This window comes from Carettochelys insculpta, chromosome 12, assembly GCF_033958435.1.
Source record: "Carettochelys insculpta isolate YL-2023 chromosome 12, ASM3395843v1, whole genome shotgun sequence".
NCBI lineage: Eukaryota > Metazoa > Chordata > Testudines > Carettochelyidae > Carettochelys > Carettochelys insculpta.
The window spans coordinates 24,862,404-24,882,797 of NC_134148.1; the positions used below are offsets into that span (position 1 = coordinate 24,862,404).

General features: G+C 43.0%; 1 protein-coding gene across 5 annotated transcripts in view; it reads right to left on the minus strand.

Moving 5' to 3' along the window:
- FBN1 (fibrillin 1) overlaps nt 1-20,394 on the minus strand; it is a 220,712-nt gene that overhangs the window by 3,026 nt on the left and 197,292 nt on the right. For all 5 annotated transcript variants that reach the window (XM_075007180.1, XM_075007179.1, XM_075007176.1 and 2 more), the window contains exons 53-65: nt 19,779-19,895; nt 19,434-19,553; nt 18,284-18,406; nt 17,733-17,864; nt 16,086-16,211; nt 15,231-15,437; nt 12,853-12,978; nt 12,506-12,628; nt 9,608-9,724; nt 8,920-9,048; nt 5,636-5,755; nt 2,647-2,878; nt 1,262-1,439 (exon numbers count right to left, since the gene is read on the minus strand). In XM_075007180.1, coding sequence (XP_074863281.1) covers nt 1,262-1,439; nt 2,647-2,878; nt 5,636-5,755; nt 8,920-9,048; nt 9,608-9,724; nt 12,506-12,628; nt 12,853-12,978; nt 15,231-15,437; nt 16,086-16,211; nt 17,733-17,864; nt 18,284-18,406; nt 19,434-19,553; nt 19,779-19,895 — 1,850 coding nt within the window. The remainder of the gene's footprint in view (nt 1-1,261; nt 1,440-2,646; nt 2,879-5,635; nt 5,756-8,919; nt 9,049-9,607; nt 9,725-12,505; nt 12,629-12,852; nt 12,979-15,230; nt 15,438-16,085; nt 16,212-17,732; nt 17,865-18,283; nt 18,407-19,433; nt 19,554-19,778; nt 19,896-20,394) is intronic.

Genomic DNA, 20,394 nt, shown 5'->3' on the forward strand with positions numbered 1-20,394 from the left:
GATCACATGGTCCCTTCTGGCCTTTGAAACTATGAAAGAAGCCACATCCTGAAGTCTGCAGTTACACAAATCTCTCATCAAGGTGAGTGAGAATTCTTCCTAAGTCAAAATGAAGCAGTTGGTCAACATACATGCAAAATTGAACCTGCCACTATGGCTTCCTGTGCAAAGGCATTGTAAAGTGCTGTAAACAGTAGGAATCTAAACTTTTTTTTTTTTGCACTAGGTAGGTGAAGAACAGAATAGGCTTATAGCAGCTTAACACTGAAGCTTCTTGCTATTGTCAATTCAAAACAAACCATTAGGATGTGGTCAATGTAGTGTTTGTTTTCCTTTGAATCTATTTTAAGAAGTGCTTGCTAAAAATGAAAAGAAAACAATCTCCCACTGTGCTGAGTGAAAGGGGACTTGTAAATAGATACAACTAGTCACACGACACTGTTATTCATATAAATACAGGTGGCGTCACCTGTTATTCTTTGGTGCAAGAAGCCAATGAAAATAGAGAGGGGGAGTTCTCTGAGTATCACAGCAGGTTGCAGTTATTTAAATTTCACAGTTACCCAACCAAAAGTAGTATATTAAACCAACTGCTCACTCCAGTGACCTTCCAACAATTCTCCAAATTCAGCTTCCAGCTCTGCTATCTGGGCCACACAGGGAGAACACTATTTGCAGAACTGTCTCTGACAGCTTTTGGCCTGAAGCCAGAGTTGTGAGTGACCAGAAGCACGTTCCCATACCTTGTGAAAAGCTGCTATGACTGGATGCATAAGAATCCACCCAGTTTCAGTTGTTAGCCTCTAGAATACAGTATGTTCTTTGGAGGGACCCACCTATTCCAGGCTCAGCTTAGTCCCTTTCAGTGGGGGACTTGCCCGCTTCTAAAACTAAGCGTCCTTGTTTTGAGACCACAAGGTCACAAACACATTCCACACTCATGCTGTCCTCTGGCACTGAGACCTGTCCCTCTCTTCAGCTCAACCCTTGGTGGAGACTTCAGTGGGCATTTAGCTTTCATGTTTGACAAGAAAACAACATGAGCAAGAATGTTAGGATACTCTGCAATTAACCTCTTCCTGATGGAGCATCTTCAGGAAGTCTCCCACAGACGAGCCCAGATCAACTCCTTGGGTGATGCTGAATTGGCATGTCTGGTTGCGGTCTGACTTGTTCCCTCTGGATTCTTTCTGTGCACCCTCTGACCCTCATTCTAGCTCTCAGAAAACAGCCCAAATCCCTCCCCAAGAAGGACAATTACCTCGTCTTCATTTGCAATGGTTTCATTTGTGCTTCTACGCTTCCTTCCTCTCTTGGGATAACCGTTGATTTTACATTCGTAGCACGCCTCGGGGGAGAGAGAATTGTCATCTACTTCACCACTGACCAGCAACTCTTGACCATGACCTTTGCCCAGTCCCACTCCAGAAACACAATGCCTGATGAATTAGGAAGTGCAAATTAGTTCCAAGAAATTAGCTCCACCCATCAAAAAAAAAACAAACCCCAAACTCCATACAATCTTAAGAACCTATATCACTGTAACACACACACAAAACCCATACCCAATTCAACAGTCTTTTCTCAGGCAAAATTCCTTTTGTAACCAACAGGTCGAATTCTCTTCTGAGTGATACTCTGGCTTCAGAGAAACTGGCCCAATGGGGTTTTGCCTAAAGACAGGTCTGCAGTGTTTGGCCCCATGTTAATGCTTAATGATTTATAAACACAGGCTCAGATTTTCAAAGGTAGCCAGTGATTTTCAGATGCCCAATCTGAGACACCTTGATGGGGCCTTCAGGAAGCACTGAATCTCTCAGCTCAAGTGCCTCAAGTTGGACACCCAGATATCAGTTGTCCATTTTGAAATTTTAAGCCAGGAGTTTTGTCCCATCCACCAAAGGGCCTGTGCTTAGATTCTTCCCACACCTAAAAGTCCCAATGAAGCTACTAGAATTTTAGGTGCTAAAATACTTAGGCTATGTCTACATGGCACCCTAAACTCAAAATAAGATTCATAATGTCTGTGGATATAGTGTTACAGACCCAGGCCTGTATTTTGCAGGTTGCACATGAGCATTATTCTCTAATGCTCACACCATCATAAAGATATACAGAAATTCATTCCTTTGGATCTATGATGCCATTCAACTAGAAAGTCAGGATCATTCCAAAGTAAGGCTATATCATTCAAATAATCATCAGTAAAAGTCTGGGGTAACTTTTATTGTCTTTAGACCTACGCAACTCCCCTGTCCTTAGAGATGGGCTCAGCACTTGGGTTCTCTGTAGCAAAACAAAAGGAAGAAACGAATGTTCCTTCCTCACAAGAGTGGCTCAGCAGACATTACTCCAGCTCATTGTATCGTTTGTGTCCTTGAGCCAAACGTCCTTGGCAAGGATTAGAGAATTCATATGGCTGTAGATACTGCATCCCCTCTTTCACCACTCCTCTGGCCCTGCCTCATCTCCCTTGCAGAGCTTAGCTCCAAGCACAGGAGGGAGAGTGACACTCTTGCAGGCCTTCCCAAATCCTACCCCTTTCCCAGAAGCTCTGCTGCCAGTGGTTCTGCAACTCCAAAGCCAAAGGCAAGGGAGCAGCTCTTGCCCCCAAGGTCCATGAGTTTAAATATGAGAAGCCCTTACCCTTGTCCTATTCTGAAGTAACCAGGTGGACATCCACAGACATAGCCACCTTCAGTATTTGAACAACCATAACTGCATGGGGCTTGTGGAGAACTGCATTCATTGACATCTTGGCAACCTCCACTAAACTGTTCATACTGAAATCCGGTAGGACACATACATTTATAGCTTCCCAAAGTATTGTGACAAGATGCTCCTCCACAAATGTGTGCACTGAGGCATTCGTTTTCATCTGGAAGGAAAGAACAGCAGATAAGAGACTGGCTTTTATTTTTAGGACTAATTCAACCTATCCCTCTCCTTTGTAGCTTTAGAAAGGCCTAACCTGGATAACGGAGCAAATTCAGACATGGTGCCTGATGCTATGACTGCTGCTGTTCTGTGAAAAAGTTTAAAATATAGAACAAATAGCTAAAGCAGTCTCTTACATTTCTTGCAATACTGAGTTACGGCTTGGCACACAACAGAATCGCCTGGGCTAGAGAAGCAATCGTATATTGTACGAGACATGGGAGGAACCAGAGCATTCTTCAGTGATTAACTAAATGTGCGTTGCAGAAACTTCAAAAAGTCCCTGTACGCTTCATGTAATAGGGTCAAAAAGACACATGGTTTGCAGAGTCAAGATTGCCAAATTACATGAAGGAAAGGTCTTGCAAAAGCCTATGACACAAATTCTTCCCGTGGTATGCCCAGGGCCCCCAGGTTAATATCTAACCACACTGAAGACATTTGTATTCTTACAGTCAGGAAACATTAAAATCTAGAGCCTGATCGTGACTCCCTGAGGTCAATGGGAGTTTTGTTATTAACTAAAATTAGGGCAGGTCTGGATTCTACGTCACTAACTATGGCTTGAACCTACATGCTTCATTGCAGCTGAACTCATGTTTATATTGCCCACTTTATGAAGTAAAGTAAGTTCGAGCTAGAAGAAGTTTACAGCAAGCACTGCACCTAGGCAAGGTGAACTCATTTTACCTAATTTTGAATGATTAGAATTTACTGATTTCTATTTGTAAGGGGGATTGTGAGGAGGAAATTCCAATGGAAGAATAGATATAGCAAATATACCCTTTAGAGAGGATCCATTTGCATCAGATTTACTTATCAGGGGCTCATTATTTCTAATAAAAATTGGTAGCACATGAATTGTGGAATCACCCTGCCAGATGAGAGTTTCAATTGCAAGCAATAAAGGTCCCCCTGAAAGATTTTTGAAAGAGCTCCTCCAGCCTTTATATTCAAGACAGACAAAAATTACAGCTTATACTTTCAGGTGCTTTAAAAAGGGTGAATTCAATTCTAATTTAAATCAACTCTCCCACTCCTCCCACATTTAATCAAATCTTTCCATAACCAAACACTTTCTGAATTAACCTCAAATTCCCCTACATGTAAAACACAGTGAGCATTGCAGCAAAAACATCCAGACTCCCCATCCAGGGCTGTGTAATACGTCAGAAAGTTTGGTAAGCATAATTAAAAGCAGAGACCTCCCTAGAGCAGCCGAACAATAATGTTAAGGCATTTTTATATACTTTTAAAAGCAAACCAAGCCAAATGAAGAGTTATGAGGCCCTCAGTTCTCAAAGTGGGGTTATCCTACATATTGCTTTATCCACCCATGTAAAACTGCATCTTCTGTAGAGCCCAGCCAAATCAGGTTGTAATCCAAGCCAGCAGAAAAAACTTCAATGTGTCTCTTATTTGTATACAGCGCGTTCCTGGTGTCCCGCTGCAATATAATACAGTGCTCTTTCCAATGACATCTGAGACGCATGGGGCGTATATCTGTCTGCTACAATCACACTGAAGAGTAATGTCCTCTAAGCAACTTCACTAATGTGGATCACAGAGACTTGGGATAGAAAACCAAATTTTAGAGGGGAGCAAATGTTTCACTTTAATCTGCAGGTGACTATTTCTTAACATACTGAAGAACCAAGAGCAGCAACAGAGCTGGGCAAGTGCTCTTTGCAAACCTTCCCCCTAAGCTTTCGGTAGAGCCATCCTTGTGGTTTATAGAGCCCTACATGGATGCGGAAGAAGGAACGGAGGAGCAGTGGCCTCTCCATGGGGTGGGGACATCACTTAGGGCTGCGAGAAATGGGCAAGAAGGTATAGGAACTAGTGGGGTTCTGCGGCACTCCCACATTTTGTGTGTGTTCCCACCTGCCGCCAGCCCTGTGTCCAGGGTTCCATCTGCCACATGGGCCTGTAGCACTGGCCCTGGCCCTATGCCCAGCTGGAGTCCCACCTACAGAGCACACAGCTGCCTGTTCTGCGTATGCCAAAGGATGGCCCTGGCTTTGGGGAAGTATCTTGAGAAAGGCACAGTCAAATCTGCCTGAATTTTGACAAATCATGTTTCCTATCTGTAATATGAACAAACCTCCAGGAAGCATTAGGAGAACCATTTACTCACACATATGATCGCAGCAGATTTTAAAGCTAGCGCTCAGACACAACTGTCCGCCTGTGGGACTGCAGCTAAAACACAGAGGAGCAGATGGAGCAGGATTGTCCTGGAATACTAGATGCTTATGAAGTATGGTGCTTGAAGTTTAATCTTACAGGTCTATCACAATCCAAAACACAGGGTTTGATTTTGTCTGTTCCTTCGTGTCATCAAGTCTCAGTGAGCGTCTGGTCTGAGTGAGGGGTAGCCGAGCCAGGTGAGCTGCGTTCAGGGCATGTCTGAGTCAACCAAGTTCTGAGGCATATGAGTAGTAGGTCCCTTGAAGTCAATGAAACTACTTACTAAGAGCTAAGTGTGTGCTAATGCCAGTCTTTAAGCATTGGATTTTGGTGGGAGTTGAGAGTGCTCAGAATGTCACAAGAGGGGCTCAGTATTTTACCAGGTTTGCATCCTCTTGGACAGAGTTTAACGAAACACATGGCTTAAAAAATACAGAGACAACCCCTCCCAGTCTTGTTGCTAACACAGTTATGCTGTATTTTATTTTGTTAATGAAAAATGACTTGCCAACGCATTGGTTCCACTGGTAATGCTGGAGATATCCATGTGGGCAGCTACACCTGTATCCTCCAATTATATTCTGGCAACCATGCTGGCACCGGTGGTTTCCATCACATTCATCAACATCTAAAAGGGTTACACACAGTCTGAGTTGTAAGAATTATCTCTATTTAGCAGAGTTATTAAATGATACAGTATTTTCCATGGCTTGGTTTTTTTCTTTATACTCCTGCTATCCTCCAAAGCAGTGTCATGTGATTAGTGAGGAGAATTTGAGAAAAGTGAGCAAACAGGAAGGGCAGCATAAAACTACCAGACAGGAATACCAGAAAAGGAGTAAGTTAACATCACTGGCTTGTTGTGTTAGTTCTCTCATCATTTGGGAATTATTTTATGACACAAAATGGGATCATCTATTTTAAAATACTTTAAAAACTGAAAATAGGGTATCCTAGAAACAGCGGAAATTTTCCTGAGAATTTAAGCTGTATACAATAAATATGGTTGCATTCCTTATAAACGGAGAGAGATTTTTATCACTGGGAGCACTGGCAGAAAAAAATTTAAATGAAGGCCCATTTAAGAAAGAACGTAATGTGCATTTTAAATATAAATGATAAGATTAAATAAAATTTGTCATTAAAAAGGACTGGATTTTATCAAAAATTTCAGGTTCTAGCTTCCTGATTCTTTTTCTTCACAACAAAAAGCAGTCAAGTAGCACTTTAAAGACTAGCAAAATAGTTTATTAGGTGAGCTTTCATGGGACAGACTCACTTCTTCAGACCATAGCCAGACCAGAACAGACTCAATACTTAAGGCACAGAGAACCAAAAACAGTTGGGTGGAAGGTCCAGAATTAGATTGAGCCAAGTCTAATTCTTGACCTTCCCCCCAACCCCTCCACTCTCTGATTTGCTCACCTTGATTATCTTTTTCTGATTTGTCCTCCTTGCTTACTGTTTTTGATTCTTTGTGCTTGTCTGCTTTTTGTTTTGATAGTGTGTAGACTAGCACAGCTTCCTCTCTGTTACTTTTTCTTCACAAATTCTATTACCCTTCATCAATCACACTTCTACGTTCCACATGCAAGAAATAAATTACATGCTGAAAATGACTTTGTACAGTGCTCCTTTGTGCGTCGTACTATAATACTTCTTCTAAACTAGCCTTGGAAAGCCAAATTCAGAGCTGGTTTAAGTCAATGGCGTTGTATTCACTTGCTTACTACTCTAAACTGGCCCATGGATGCAAATGTCTGCAAATAACTGAGTAGAGCTCCTGCTTATTCCGAAGGAAGTGAAAATGCATAGCTGAGGATGCTTCTACACTTGTACCTCTCATCAGAGGGGTATGGTAATGAGACAATTCAAAGCAGGCTAATGAGGCGCTAGCATGCATATTCAGCACGTCATTAGTATTAGCATAGTGGCGGCCACACAAATTTCAAAGTGCAGACTTCGAATTGCAGATTGATGGTGCAGAGGGGGGCAGCTTCAAAATAAGCGCCCCACTTCAACATTTCCTTACTCCCACCTAGTATTCACATTAGCGCCTCATTAGCCTGCTTCGAATTGCCTCATTACTATGCCTCCTCTGACAGGAGGAGATGAGTGTCGAAGCAGCCTGAGACCAATCTTTGTGAGTTTTTTTTTTACATACTTACATCAAATACAGTTATTGTCTCCTTCTTCTATGGGACATGCATATGTGGCCTAACTGATTTTTGGCATATCCCATTGAACTAGGTCGAGCAGTCTTTGTTGTCACCAGGACCACACAGCAGAATTTCCTTTCACACTCACAGACAAAACCATCAGAAAATCTAAACCCACTGTCTATGTTTTGCCTTCTAGACATCCTATAGTTGGAACATATGTCAATGTTGATCTACAAATGGCAGTAACTCCCATGGGAACATGGGTCTAGGTTTGTATAATGTTTGGTGGTGCCCAGAACTGGTCCAAGCAGAGTCATGCCATCCATAGGATGGACAAGGGCAACTGCCCCAGGCCCTGTGTTTTTTGGGGCCCCCACACTTCAAGTGAGACACGGGGGTTCAGGACAGACTGTGAGTTTCTGGGGGGCTTTGCACTGCTAGCAGCGAGTGACCTGGCCCCAGCCTGCCTGACTGACTCCTGATGTTGCTCGGAGGAGGGTATGGAAGCCAGAAAGAGGTGGGATGGAGGCTTGAGTGGAGTGGGGGTAGAGGCAGGGGGATTGTCCCTCTCTCCCACAGGATGATCCTGCCCCACTAACAACCCCCCATTGCCCTGGATGAGCCCCCCTGCCCCCACGCTCCTCTGACACACTACGTCTATCTCTAGGGGAGTGTAGAGCCCAGGATAAGTGCCTTTCTGCCCTGGCCCTTCCCTCATTCCACCCCTTCCCTGAAACCTCTGCCCTTCCTCTTTATAGCTTGTGCCCCCTTGACCCGAGCAATGTCAGGAACTGGTGCAGTGGGGCTGGGCAGGACAGGGCCAGGTCACTTGCTGCTGCTGGCGCCAGGCCCTTTGCTAGTCCCTCTGGCTATGGACAGGACACTCTGAAGGTACAAGCCCAACTATGGTTGGCGCCAGGTCCATATAATTCACTGCCTATGCATGGGAAGGAAAGAATTTCACGAATACTGAGGTACTGAGGTAAAATTCAGCAGGAAGCCACTTTGCCATGTTCCGCTTGGAGCAGAGGCACTTGACTCCACACAAACGGAAGTGCATCATCTCATTATGCCCTGGGGAGAACTCTCGTATTCCCAAATTTCACTGTGAAGAGATGCAAATCTATGGGTGTGTCTACACGGGCACAAATCTGCAAAATAGCCATGCTAATGGCCATTTCGAAGATTACTAATGAGGCGCTGAATTGAATATTCAGCGCCTCATTAGCATTAGGACGCTTCCGGCCGCGGCGCTTCGAAAGCGCGTGGCTCAACGTGGCTACACAGGGGTCCTTTTCCAAAAAGACCCTGGCACCTTTTGAAATCCCCTTATCCCACTCACTGATTGGAATAAGGGGATTTCGAAAGGTGTGGGTCCTTTTGAAAAGGACTCCCATGTAGCCGCGCCCAGCCACGCGCTTTCGAAGCACTGCGGCCGGAAGTGTCCTAATGCTAATGAGGCGCTGAATTGAATATGGAATTGAATATATGGCTATTTTGAAGATTTGTGCCCATGTAGACACAGCCTATATGTTGTTTTCTTTGACTTTAGGGTGTTGGATGCCCCCTGCTCATGTTAGGCAAGAGAAGACTAGAGACACTGAACTGTCCATTCTATTTCTGTGCTTACCTTCACAGCTGACTCCAGTCTGGTCAAGGGAAAAGCCACGCTGGCATTCACAAGTGAAGCTTCCTGGTGTGTTCTGGCAAATACCTCTTGCCCCACACAGATTGATTTCAGAGGCACATTCATTATTATCTAAAAGAAAAAAAGTGAAATGTTAGCACCACTCTGCCAGGTGATTATTAATCTTGAAGACAATCATTCAGGAATGTCTAGAGGAGAAGAGTGCATGAAAAGCAGAAAAGAAATGTAAGTGACAAGACACCGACAGCATGTTCCTTTCCATTGTGCACCATGCACCAAAGAAATAGGAGAGAGAAGTCCCCTCTTTCCACTTGACAATACTAATAGGAGATAGACTGTGAAGGAAACTACTCTGAAATCTCCATCCTGGATCTTGACTGACATTCTTCTCCCCACATGGACACTGATGCGATGGGAGCAAAGAATACTGAGGTGAACATCCAGATTGTACAAACCTGTTAGGCCAAATTCATCCCATGCGGTTGTCACAGTGAAAGAGGGAGCAGAGTATGGCCCAGTATTTCAGGCTAAACAGCCTCAGTTTTTGCACCTTGTTTTTTCTGGAAGATGAACTCACCATCTTGTTACAACACTGTCAACAGTGAAATGTGTTAAGAACCCTGAAACTGGAGTTTCCACTCAACGAAGAGTAACATCCAAAGTCACTTACCAATACATGCTGTATGATGCTGTGTGAAACCAGGAGGACATTTACATGTGAAGCCCCCTATAGTGTTGACACACAGGAACTGGCAGTTATGCTGTTTTGTTGCACATTCATCGAGATCTGGAAGAGAAAGCCAACACTCCTTCCATGTTCAGTCCCTACCAAGGTGCTGACCCATTTCAGTGCAGTAGACGCTGAGAGCTGTCTGCAAGTTAGCAATTCAGTGTACAAATATTTCTTAGAAGAGTGAAATGTAGAAGTATATTGCACAGGCTTGGCCCAGTGCTCTAGCAGAGCAGAATGTGCTGGAAGGCAGAGGACTTTGCCTGGCATATACTTTGCCCATCGTTGGCTAGTGGGACAGGAGAGCTTCAGGTAAATAAGAGGAAACTACAGTTTGTTTCCTTCGTTGATGCCCATCTCTGAATAATCTTGGCATCATGCTTGACCTTGATCTTTGTTCCACAACTCTCCTGTCTACAAAGCTGTCTTCTGGCAGGAAGAGTCAATAATTTAGAGGTTACAGCCTACTGCAGGAGTGTGCAGGTGAGGTTCTGTGGCCAGCCACATGCAGGTGGCCAGATTAGATGATCATGATCATCCCTTCTGGCCTTAAAGTCTCTGAGTCTATAATGCCTAGACATGTAACTGCTTTGACTCCAACTCATCCACAGTCCTCATCTGTGTCTTCATTTCTCTTCCCCTTGCCTAAGGCAGGTTTTAGCTCTGCGGCCTTCTCCTGTCTCAGTGCACTACAGTCAAGCTCTGCACTCTTGCTGCCTGCCCTCACATTAGTACGCAGAGGAAATACCAATCAATCTCTCTTCTCAAACAGCTGCACTGGTGCCCCGTGCAGATCCAGTTCAGGGATATTCTGCCTCTCCTCCATGCCACTGGCTCTGCTTTTCTAGCAACCTGCCTCCTCTTTGTCTCTCTTCACAAAACCAAGGGTCCCAGGGACCCCTCTCTCTGCAGGGTTTGACACCTGGGAGAGTCTTTATTGCTACATCTTGTCCAATTTCCATCTCTCTTCAAATTTCATCTTAAAAATGGTGAAATTTTCTCTATGACCAGTAACTTCCATTTTGCTGTTGGCTTTATGGCTGAATGCTAACATGTATTCATCCTACAGAACTAATTTATTCTATGCTGAGAGGTGGGGCTCCATCTGCAAACAGCTACCTGTGCATTTACACATCTGCAAGTGCACATACATTTACTGCAATTGCATATGCAATTAGGTAGTTGTGCACTTAAATATTTATTTACACCTGCCAATATCCAATTATATGAGTACTTCTGGTAAAGATGCACAATACCCAGAGCTGTCCCATACATAAGACAATTCAGGAAGGCCTCCCCAGGTCCCATGCTTTTAGGGACCCCATGGTGGCCACCTCAACTGTCCTATGGACAGGACCAATGGGATTACGTGGGGGAGCCACTGTGGGGTGACAGCAGGGGTCAGCCCCTCCCTCTGACACTCACTGTGGCCAGGGGTGCTAAATCAACCCAACAGCCTGCTCTGCTCCATCCTGCCACCTCTCCCTGCCCACTGCACTCCAACTCCTCCTGGCAGCAGGAAACAGAAAGCCCTGCCCCAGTCCAGGGGCATTCCTCTTCCTAATGCCATGCTGCCATGGTGAAGCAGAGCACAGTGGGTGGAAGAGGACAGCAGGGCAAAGAGGAGCAGGCTGCCAGATTGCACCAGCTTCAATCACTGCAGTGAGTGGTGGCAGCCAACACCTGATGCCGCCTCTCACCAGGCCTCCCTAGTAATCCCCTGGCTTGCATTCCTTAGTGGAGAGGGGGCGCAGGAATAGGGCCTGTAGCAGGGGTTGCCCTGGGCTTGTGGCACTGGGGGACAGGTTGTCCACATCCCACACCTACCTAGGGACAACCCTGACAATATTGTGGGAACACTTTTGGATACACATTTTTTTAAATATATATATGCAAATGAGCCACACCCACTTGAAAATCTGGTCCAGAATTTCTTTAATTTATGTCATGTGCTGTCCTGTGGTCTGCAGTACTTTATCCTGTGAAAACATTTTTAGGGCAACTCTCCAATCCTGCAATAGCTCCTAGTTCCCTTCACATGCACTCCTACTATATTAAATAGTATGTTGGATGCACGTTATGCTCTACACTAAGGGAACACACTGCAGCATCAGGGCCATCATTATCATTTGTATGAAAGATAGTGCTACATAATAAGTGCCTGCTCCCAGTGAAATCAATTGTCTCCCAAAGCTGCCTGGGCAGGATATAAGCTGTTATCTAATTGAAGTGAGCTGTAATTCCAAAGGAAATACTTAAACAATAATAACAAGGTAAAATGGCCTTTCGTATGCCAAGTTTAGAATTGCTCTTATCTCCTACATCAGCTCTACTCAGCCCTTTGATATTAAAGGCATTACATAAATAAATCAAAATGCAATGAACATTTTAATTCTCTCCCCTGCATTGCCCTCTCTTATTCAGCACTGAAGGAATAGTTAAACACTACTTAACAGAGCATTGCAGAACTAGTTGGTCTTTTTGTTGCAAGCATTCAGTCTGAGATGCAATAACTGGCATTAATTAAAGTTAATTAATTATTGCATGGCATGGCTTAAATCAGGAGAGAAGTTATTTTCTACCATGGAGCAAATACTGAGAGAGAAAAATCTGAAAAAATACTTGCTGCTAAAGTTACTGTTGCTGGAATATTCCAGCAGTCTACAATGTTTCTGCGTATGACTGTGCTCTCATGTTTACTCCAGTTGTAGACAGCTGAGTTTAGCAGCGATACTCTTGATTTACACCAGAGTCAGACCCTTTGTCAGGTCTCTGGGTAGCTATTGGTTTGAGTAACGTAAAATTCCACCAGGCAAATGTTTCCTTTTCAGTTTTTACCTTTGCAGCTTCTCCCATCCTCTTGTAAAATGTACCCTTTTGGACATGAACATTGGTAACTCCCTTCTGTGTTCTTGCAGATGAAATTGCAAGGCTTAGGGGATTGGTTACATTCATTCAGATCTAAAACAAGAACAAAACACAGACTCTTTGGTGATTGCTAATGAAGACTTAAAAATATCCAGGAGAATATTTTGTGCAAAAATATCTTCCCCAAGTCTGGTAACAAAGTGATGTTTTGTTTTCTTATGATGACAGAAAACCTTCATTTTTTATTCCTGTAAATCTCCTTCCATGTTTATCTCTGCAGTTATGTACCAGCATGTGTAAAACAATGGAAAACCTACCTATGCAAAGGGTGCCTGTTATATCTGGAGTATAGCCAGTTTTACAGTGGCAGCGATATGAGCCTCTCTCATTGATGCATTCTCCATTATGGCAGACATCATGAATAACCTTGCACTCATCAATATCTGCAATGCAAAAAATATAAGTTCAGAGAGAGAGGACAAATACCACCAATTACTGTATCTGATATTGGTGTGACTCCTGTGCTTTGACATGAAAAATGCAAAGTACACATAATAAAATGCTCCATGCATTTTGGAGGCTTACATCTTTAGAAAAAAAAATGTGACCCAGCACAAGTTTAACAATTAAATGTAATGAGCAAGCTTTAAATGCAAATGAACTAGAGTAGGAGACGCTCTCAAGAACCCCAAATAAAAGGCTTGGCCTGCTCCCATTGAAGCCAATGGTGAAGCTCATGTTTTTGTCTATGAATCTGGTCCAAAGAAAATTAGCAGAGATAGATCTGTGCATTTGCACGTGAAATCTTTGAAACATTTTCAAAATTAAGTGACTTATGAGTTCAAGTCACATTTTCAAAGAGGGATTACATAACGCCAGATTTTAAAAGGTGCCTAAAAATGCAGATAGATGCATTTGAAAATTCCAGTAGGCATTTATTTGCTTCTTCATCTGCCGTTACAGATCTGGCCTGTATGTACTGAAGAACCTAACTCAAAAGTCAAAGACTATGTCTACACTAGCCCCAAACTTTGAAATGGCCATGCAAATGGCCATTTCGAAGTTTACTAATGAAGCGCTGAAATACATATTCAGCGCCTCATTAGCACGTGGGCAGCCGCGGCACTTTGAAATTGACATGGCTCGCCACCGCGCGGCTCGTCCAGACGGGGCTCCTTTTTGAAAGGACCCCACCTTCTTCGACGGTCCCTTATTCCTATGAGCAGATGGGAATAAGGGGACTTCAAAGTAGGCGGGGTCCTTTTGAAAAGGAGCCCCGTCGGGATGAGCTGCGCAGCGGCGAGGCACGTCAATTTCAAAGTGCCGCGGCTGCCCGCATGCTAATGAGGCGCTGAATATGTATTTCAGCGCTTCATTAGTAAACTTCAAAATGGCCACTTGCATGGCCATTTCGAAGTTTGGGGCTACTGTAGACACGGCCAAAGTGAGCTAAGAACTTTTGAAAATGTATTCAATTTTTGGAGGTCTGTGAAGCTGAGTGAAACAGCAGCATAAACCCTGCTGCTGACATTTGCAACACCACTGAACATCACCGGGCCTATCTAGTGCAAGCTAAATTCCCACTTTTCCAATGTTGTGTATTTTAAAGGAAGTTTTCCACCTTGTGCTTGCTAAAAGCCCAGGGAAAGGACAACACACTGGACAGAACACTTCACCAGATGGTGCAATACTGCTAAAGAGGACTTGTCTCTACTGCGCCAGCATTGTTCACAGGGTACACGTATGCGACCAAGAGCATACTGGGGCATCGCACTGAGTAGGAGCCCCAGATGTTGGGGTGGTGAAGGAACAACACTTTTAAGAGATGGGGAAAAACATCAATGCTCAGCATTAATGACTCTTATCCTGAAATGTCCGTTGTACCTGGGTCATCTGGAGTATGCAGTGACGTGTTAAAATATAGATCCTCAGCAAGGCTGACAGCCACCGTGGGCAAGGTGAGAGGCCCCATGATCTCTGAAGGGGTGGGACCAAGGGTGGAAGGGGCATGGCCAAGGTCAGCAGCCCTTAGCAGTGCTTGGACTGGTGCTGTCGCTCCCAGAGCAGCATGGAGCTACATAGCAGCACTGCCATGGTACTTCAAAGGGGCCCAGAGATCTTGCTGTTGCTGCTGCTGCTGCCAAAGTAGCAATGGCAGCAGTTGGAGCACCAGGCCCCTTTGAAACTCTAGGTCGCAGGGCAACTTCCCTCTTTGCAACCCTCCACCCCAGGCCACTTTGGTAGATCCTGGTAAATCCCTCATATATTTTTGCCCAGTTATCTTTAATCAGACCAAACAGGAAACTACACCAAACACAAATGCTGGGATCAACATGTCAGTTGTCCTCCATTATGCACAGGCCCAAAGCTCACATGAGTGTGCAAACATCATATGCCTATCAGATGTACAGATGTACACCTTGCGAGCAAAGGATTTGGGGTGGCTGCCGAAATTTGGGATGGAGTTGATGCCTAGCCACCTGAGCTGGCTGCACAAATACCTCTTTGCTGATGCACTTAGGGGCTGCAGCAAATTCTGCATTCTCACTACTGAGAAGCTTGCAAATATCTATGGGTGACACGCAAGATTTCAGCGTGCTCAAAAGTACAGCAAATGGAGTTCATACTTTAACACTTCATTCCATAGTCCCTGATTTCAGGCTTCCCCTTAAACTTTTACAGACAGAATAAATACCTGCTCCATTGGTCATGAAGCCTCGACCATGGGGGCAAAGCTTTTTAAAGGCCACAGTGCCTGGGAAAGGGCAGATCTCACAGTTCGGCCCCCAGCCGCGTCCGCCATCACAGCAGCATTCAGACTTTGTGACAGAGTTCCTATTGCTCGAGCCGATCTGACACAGACTTTGTAACACTTCCATGAAGCAGTAGCCTTCTCTGTTGTCTGAAAGGCAAATTATGCTGCAAGTAGAGCACTAGCTGCAATAACGGTAGGAGGGTCATGACATATTAGAATTTAGTCAGAAATAGCATAGAAAGAGAAGTATACTTAACCCCAGGGCTGCAGGAGTGAGAATAAAAGTCTGGCAGCAGCAAGAAAGAGGAGATGTCTGAGGGAAACAAAGGAGACAAGAAGTTTAGTAAGAGGGTAGGAGTGAAGTCCTAATGTGCCTAGAAAAGATGTACTTCTCTCTGAACCCAGAGATGAAGGGCTATGTGAAAAGAGAGCCATCGTAGACGAAAAGGACAGTGTTAGCTCCACGCTGCTTAATTCTAACCAACAGGAGGCTTTCCCAATAAGCCAGTGCGATTTGACCATCTGATACGAGTATACAATTAGCGAAGGAAGAATTTAGTGCCAGGATGGTGCCTGGTTATGAAGGGCTCCCTCCTACAGACAGTTATGTGTGTAACATTACCCTGGCTTATCCCACTGAGGTCAAACTCTTGAGTACTTCTCTATAAATAGTAATATATTATTACCAAGTGAAATAATCCCAACCTACTGCAGAGCAGAGATATGGGAACCTCTCAACTTCCAGTATCGAAGGAGATGCTAGTTAGTTTGCTAAAGCATCCCGCTGGTACTTACCAAGGCATTCATTCTGGGCATCACTGGCAGTGAACCCTTCATTGCATTCACATCTGTAGCTTCCCCTTGTGTTGATGCAACGACCATTCTCACAGATCCCAGGTTTGGTTTGACATTCATTTTCATCTGTATTTTTTAAAAAAATTGTGACAAAAAAGAATATCCATAAATATGCCAGTTCAGGAGTCAAACATCAGAATGAAGTTTTGAATTCATGGAGGACAGGTCCATCAACCAGGTTGGTCAGGGATGCCACTCCATGCTGTGTGTGTCCCTAGCCTGTTTGCCAGAGCTACGAATAGATGACAAGAGATGGATCACCTTATGATTGCCTGTTCTGTTCACTCCCTCTGAAGCATCTGGCATTGGCCACTGTCAGAAGACAGGTTATTAGGCTAGATGGACCATTGGTCTGGCCCATTGTGGCCATTCTTAGATTTAAATGGTGCATTTTCACTGGTGAAACTTGAGGAAGGTTAAAAAATGGAACAGATATAAGCAATGATATTTTTTAAACACTTAGATTTATCTATCCCTTGAAACACTAAATGTCAAAGTAGGTGACAGGTAAACACATACCACATGCTATTTATTCATTCGGCATCTCCTGGAGTTCCATGCATAGTTTAAAAACAATACAAATGTCACATTAATTACAGCCAAGATACACTATAGTATGGTATCTTAGGGAGAGGATTTTTATTAAACATATAAAATATAACTTTTATTATTTTATTTTGATTAACTTTGTGTTTCACTATAGCTTAGGGCACTATATTATTTACTCTTTTTATATAAAGGTGCTTTATAATAGGAAAAATAATCTATCCAATGTATATGTATTTCATGTCTCCAGGGTTTGGGACTTCATAGGGAGGGACCTATCTTTCCTTTTGTGTTCTGACATCATTAAAGGAGACAGGGCCAGACCACTGGCTTCTGTACATCAGCATAGCTTGGCTACATTTTGTGGTGATGCACTGATGTACAGGTCCTGAAAATCTGGCCCAGAATGTCTGACTACAGAAGAGAAGAAATTCTACAGAAAGATTACTGAAAAGGACAGTTTAATACCAGTTGATAAAAATGTCAAAAGACGAAGAAAATATGATCATGTTTAATGAGTCTGTGGCTCACAAATTACTTCAAATCAAACGACAGCTCATTTTGGAGACTGTAACTTGCAGGCAGAGGGAAGCAGAAGACAGCATGTTGTTTTGGATAAAATATTTTGAAATACTCAAATTTGTCTGGTCTTTTCTGCTTTTCACCTGCTTGAATGTTGGGTATATCTGAATTTTGAATGCATCTTGTCTGAGGACCTGATTCTCTACTGCCTGTATAGTCATTAGCCTCTGTGCAAAGGGAGCGTACATACTGCACAATTCAAATTCTCCATTCACCAACACTATTGGTAGCATTTTACACCTATGTTCCACATGTGACTACAGATTTAAAGTGGGCTCTGCACAATCCTTTACCTGTACTCATAGGCACAATCTTACAGGTCTCTGAATGATTTTCTCCCCTAAATTCCTAAACAAACAGTCAAAACCCACATTGCCAATTTTCCACAGAATCTGGTTCTTTTTCCTGAAATTCAGGTAATGATTATCACAGCAATTTCAACACCTCAGTTTCACTCACCTATGCAGCCCTCGCCATCCGGTCTGCGCTGATATCCTGGTCCACATATGCACATGTACGTGCCAATCAGATTTTTACACTCCATTTGTTTTGAGTCACAATCATGAATTCCTTCTTCACATTCATTCTGATCTGAAAGTGTTAATAATACAGAATTAGACGTGCTTAAAGTGAGAGATTCCCGTGGAAACGCACAATAATGAACTTTGAAAGTGAAATCACCAACATCTTTCTACTGTTCTAAATTAATAATAGGGAACTACTGGCCTGGAGGTAACGGATTTCACTTTGGTGGAAAACCCTTTGAAATACAATACTTTACATTAATTCATATATTTTAAGAGTCAAAGGAATTAATATGATCAACTACTTTGACCTTTTGAATAATGATGGCAGTTCATAGCATTTCACCCAATGTTTTCATCTTCTACTTCTAGGACTTCCTGGGAATTTGTATCTGGGACTGTTTATACAGAGAAAATTGTACCCCCTCCGAGCCCCCAGGCTCCACCTGTCTGAAATCACAATATCAACTAACTGTGAAACCTTACCTTTGCACATTCTCTTGTCTTCTCTAAGAATGTAGCCAGCTGGACACTTGCATTCATATGACCCAAAGGAGTTTACACAACGGAAGGCACACAATAGAGAATTCTGAGCACACTCATTCACATCTGTATTTAGACAAACGACCATATGCACAATGAAATTTACTTTTTGCAAAAGACACCAGCTGAGACTGTATGTAGTTTAATTTGGTTATAAGTCAGAGATGACAACTTGCTGAGGGCTAAGTTTTACTGACAGATCTGTGATTCTATTGACTGACTGAACACTTCTGCATAGAAGCAGGGCCTCAGATATTCCGACTTGCCAAGATTTTCCTTATGTGAACAAGGCAGCAGAAATCACTGCCTGCAGCATCAATCTGGCAATGGCTGTACTTTACAGTTTTGAGCTGCTAAAATCCAACTAGTGTTAAATCAACACCTGTTCCAGATCTCATTTACTCTTACACATGTCATTGATTCGAGGTGTTTTATTTTAGCTACCAACAAGACAACATAAAATATTATCTTAATTGCAACCATCAGTGACTGAAACATATTTATTTACATGCTGTGTTAACGGAACATAACTACATTTTCATCTACCTGTCGCTAAAGTCAATGGGAATTTTCCCACTGATTTCTTTAAAAGCTGGATGAGGCCCTAAGTGCTTATAACAAGTGGCACAAGCCAATCTAGTGGTAAAATTACCCTCCTGTGCACTGCTGGAGAGAACTAGGTTATGCCCAAAGGTTTGAACTCTCACATCAAAGCCTCATGCAAAGTAAATACAATCAATATCATTTCTGAAAAGGGTACTGAATGGAACTCGGTTATGTTACCCCAAGTGATCGATCCATCAACAGGCACTAGCTCAGAAAGTGAAGAAGCTGCTAACCTATCTTTCCAGGTAGAAAAAGGGTAACCTGGTAAAAGGATTCTCATTTGGGCAGGAAGCAAGCGTGATATATATTCCTGTATGTGGCGTGGAGGTGAGGGGAAGGTCTGCCATACATGTTTGGAGACACTGCACAAAAGTATCCTTAGTTTGCCTGCTTTGGCACCTGTAACCTTATGAACTATTTTTGAAGATACTGATGTTTTACTATAAAATGGTGATTTAAAGACCTCCACATTGGAGAAGAAACTCACCTTCACATGTCATCATTGGTCCTGGCTCAAATCCCTCATCACAGGTACATTCAAAGCCACCTATGACATTCTTACAAGTTCCATTTCCACATGGATTTCCAACAGAGCATTCATCGGTATCTGCAAAACGTTAAAACAAGGCATGAGTATGTCACAGGAAGTGGAAGCTGCAAGCGTTTGACTCTCATTACCTACAAGGATTCTTCATTATTCATGAATATCCAACTTTAAAACCAAAGATTCCATCAGGTCCTAAACCGGACTCACACATGCAATTAACTACTTTTTAATGTTCTACTTGGGGTATTAGGAGTCATTTAAACAGAATATGATAGGTATACTTACCTACACACTGGACTCCCTGAAGAACATAACCAAAAGGACATTCACAGCGGAAGGACCCATCTGTGTTGATACACTGTCCAAATTTACAGTTATCTGGATCAAGGCACTCATCCACATCTTAGCCCAGAAATAAAAATATAAGGGCTACAATTAGGGAAATTAATCAATTTTAGACTAATCTAGATGATAAACATGAATTTACAATGCAATATTCCACAGCTCACAATGAAAATATTTGAAAGGCAATTAGCTCAGATAAGGATCAACAGGAACTTACATGCCAAATTTGCTAAGGGTAGCACATAATTTGCAATTGTTTTAAAGAATGGATAAAGATCCTTCTTAAGGTGGTTCATAATAAGAAGGCATCATGATATAGTAGCCATCTCACTCTCTGGATATCAAAAAAGTTTCCAACAAGTTTTGGGCTAGAGTCCTGTTTGTCTCCAGATGCAATAATACTCAAGAATGTGTTCAGGTGGATTTGGACTCGTTTCAGTACTAAAAAGATTAAAACCATTTCTTACAGATGATTTGGGTATAATGCCTGTAAGAAGGGGATACAGTGAGGAACCATTCCCTAGATTCTCTCTCCAGATATGTCTGATCAATGTAA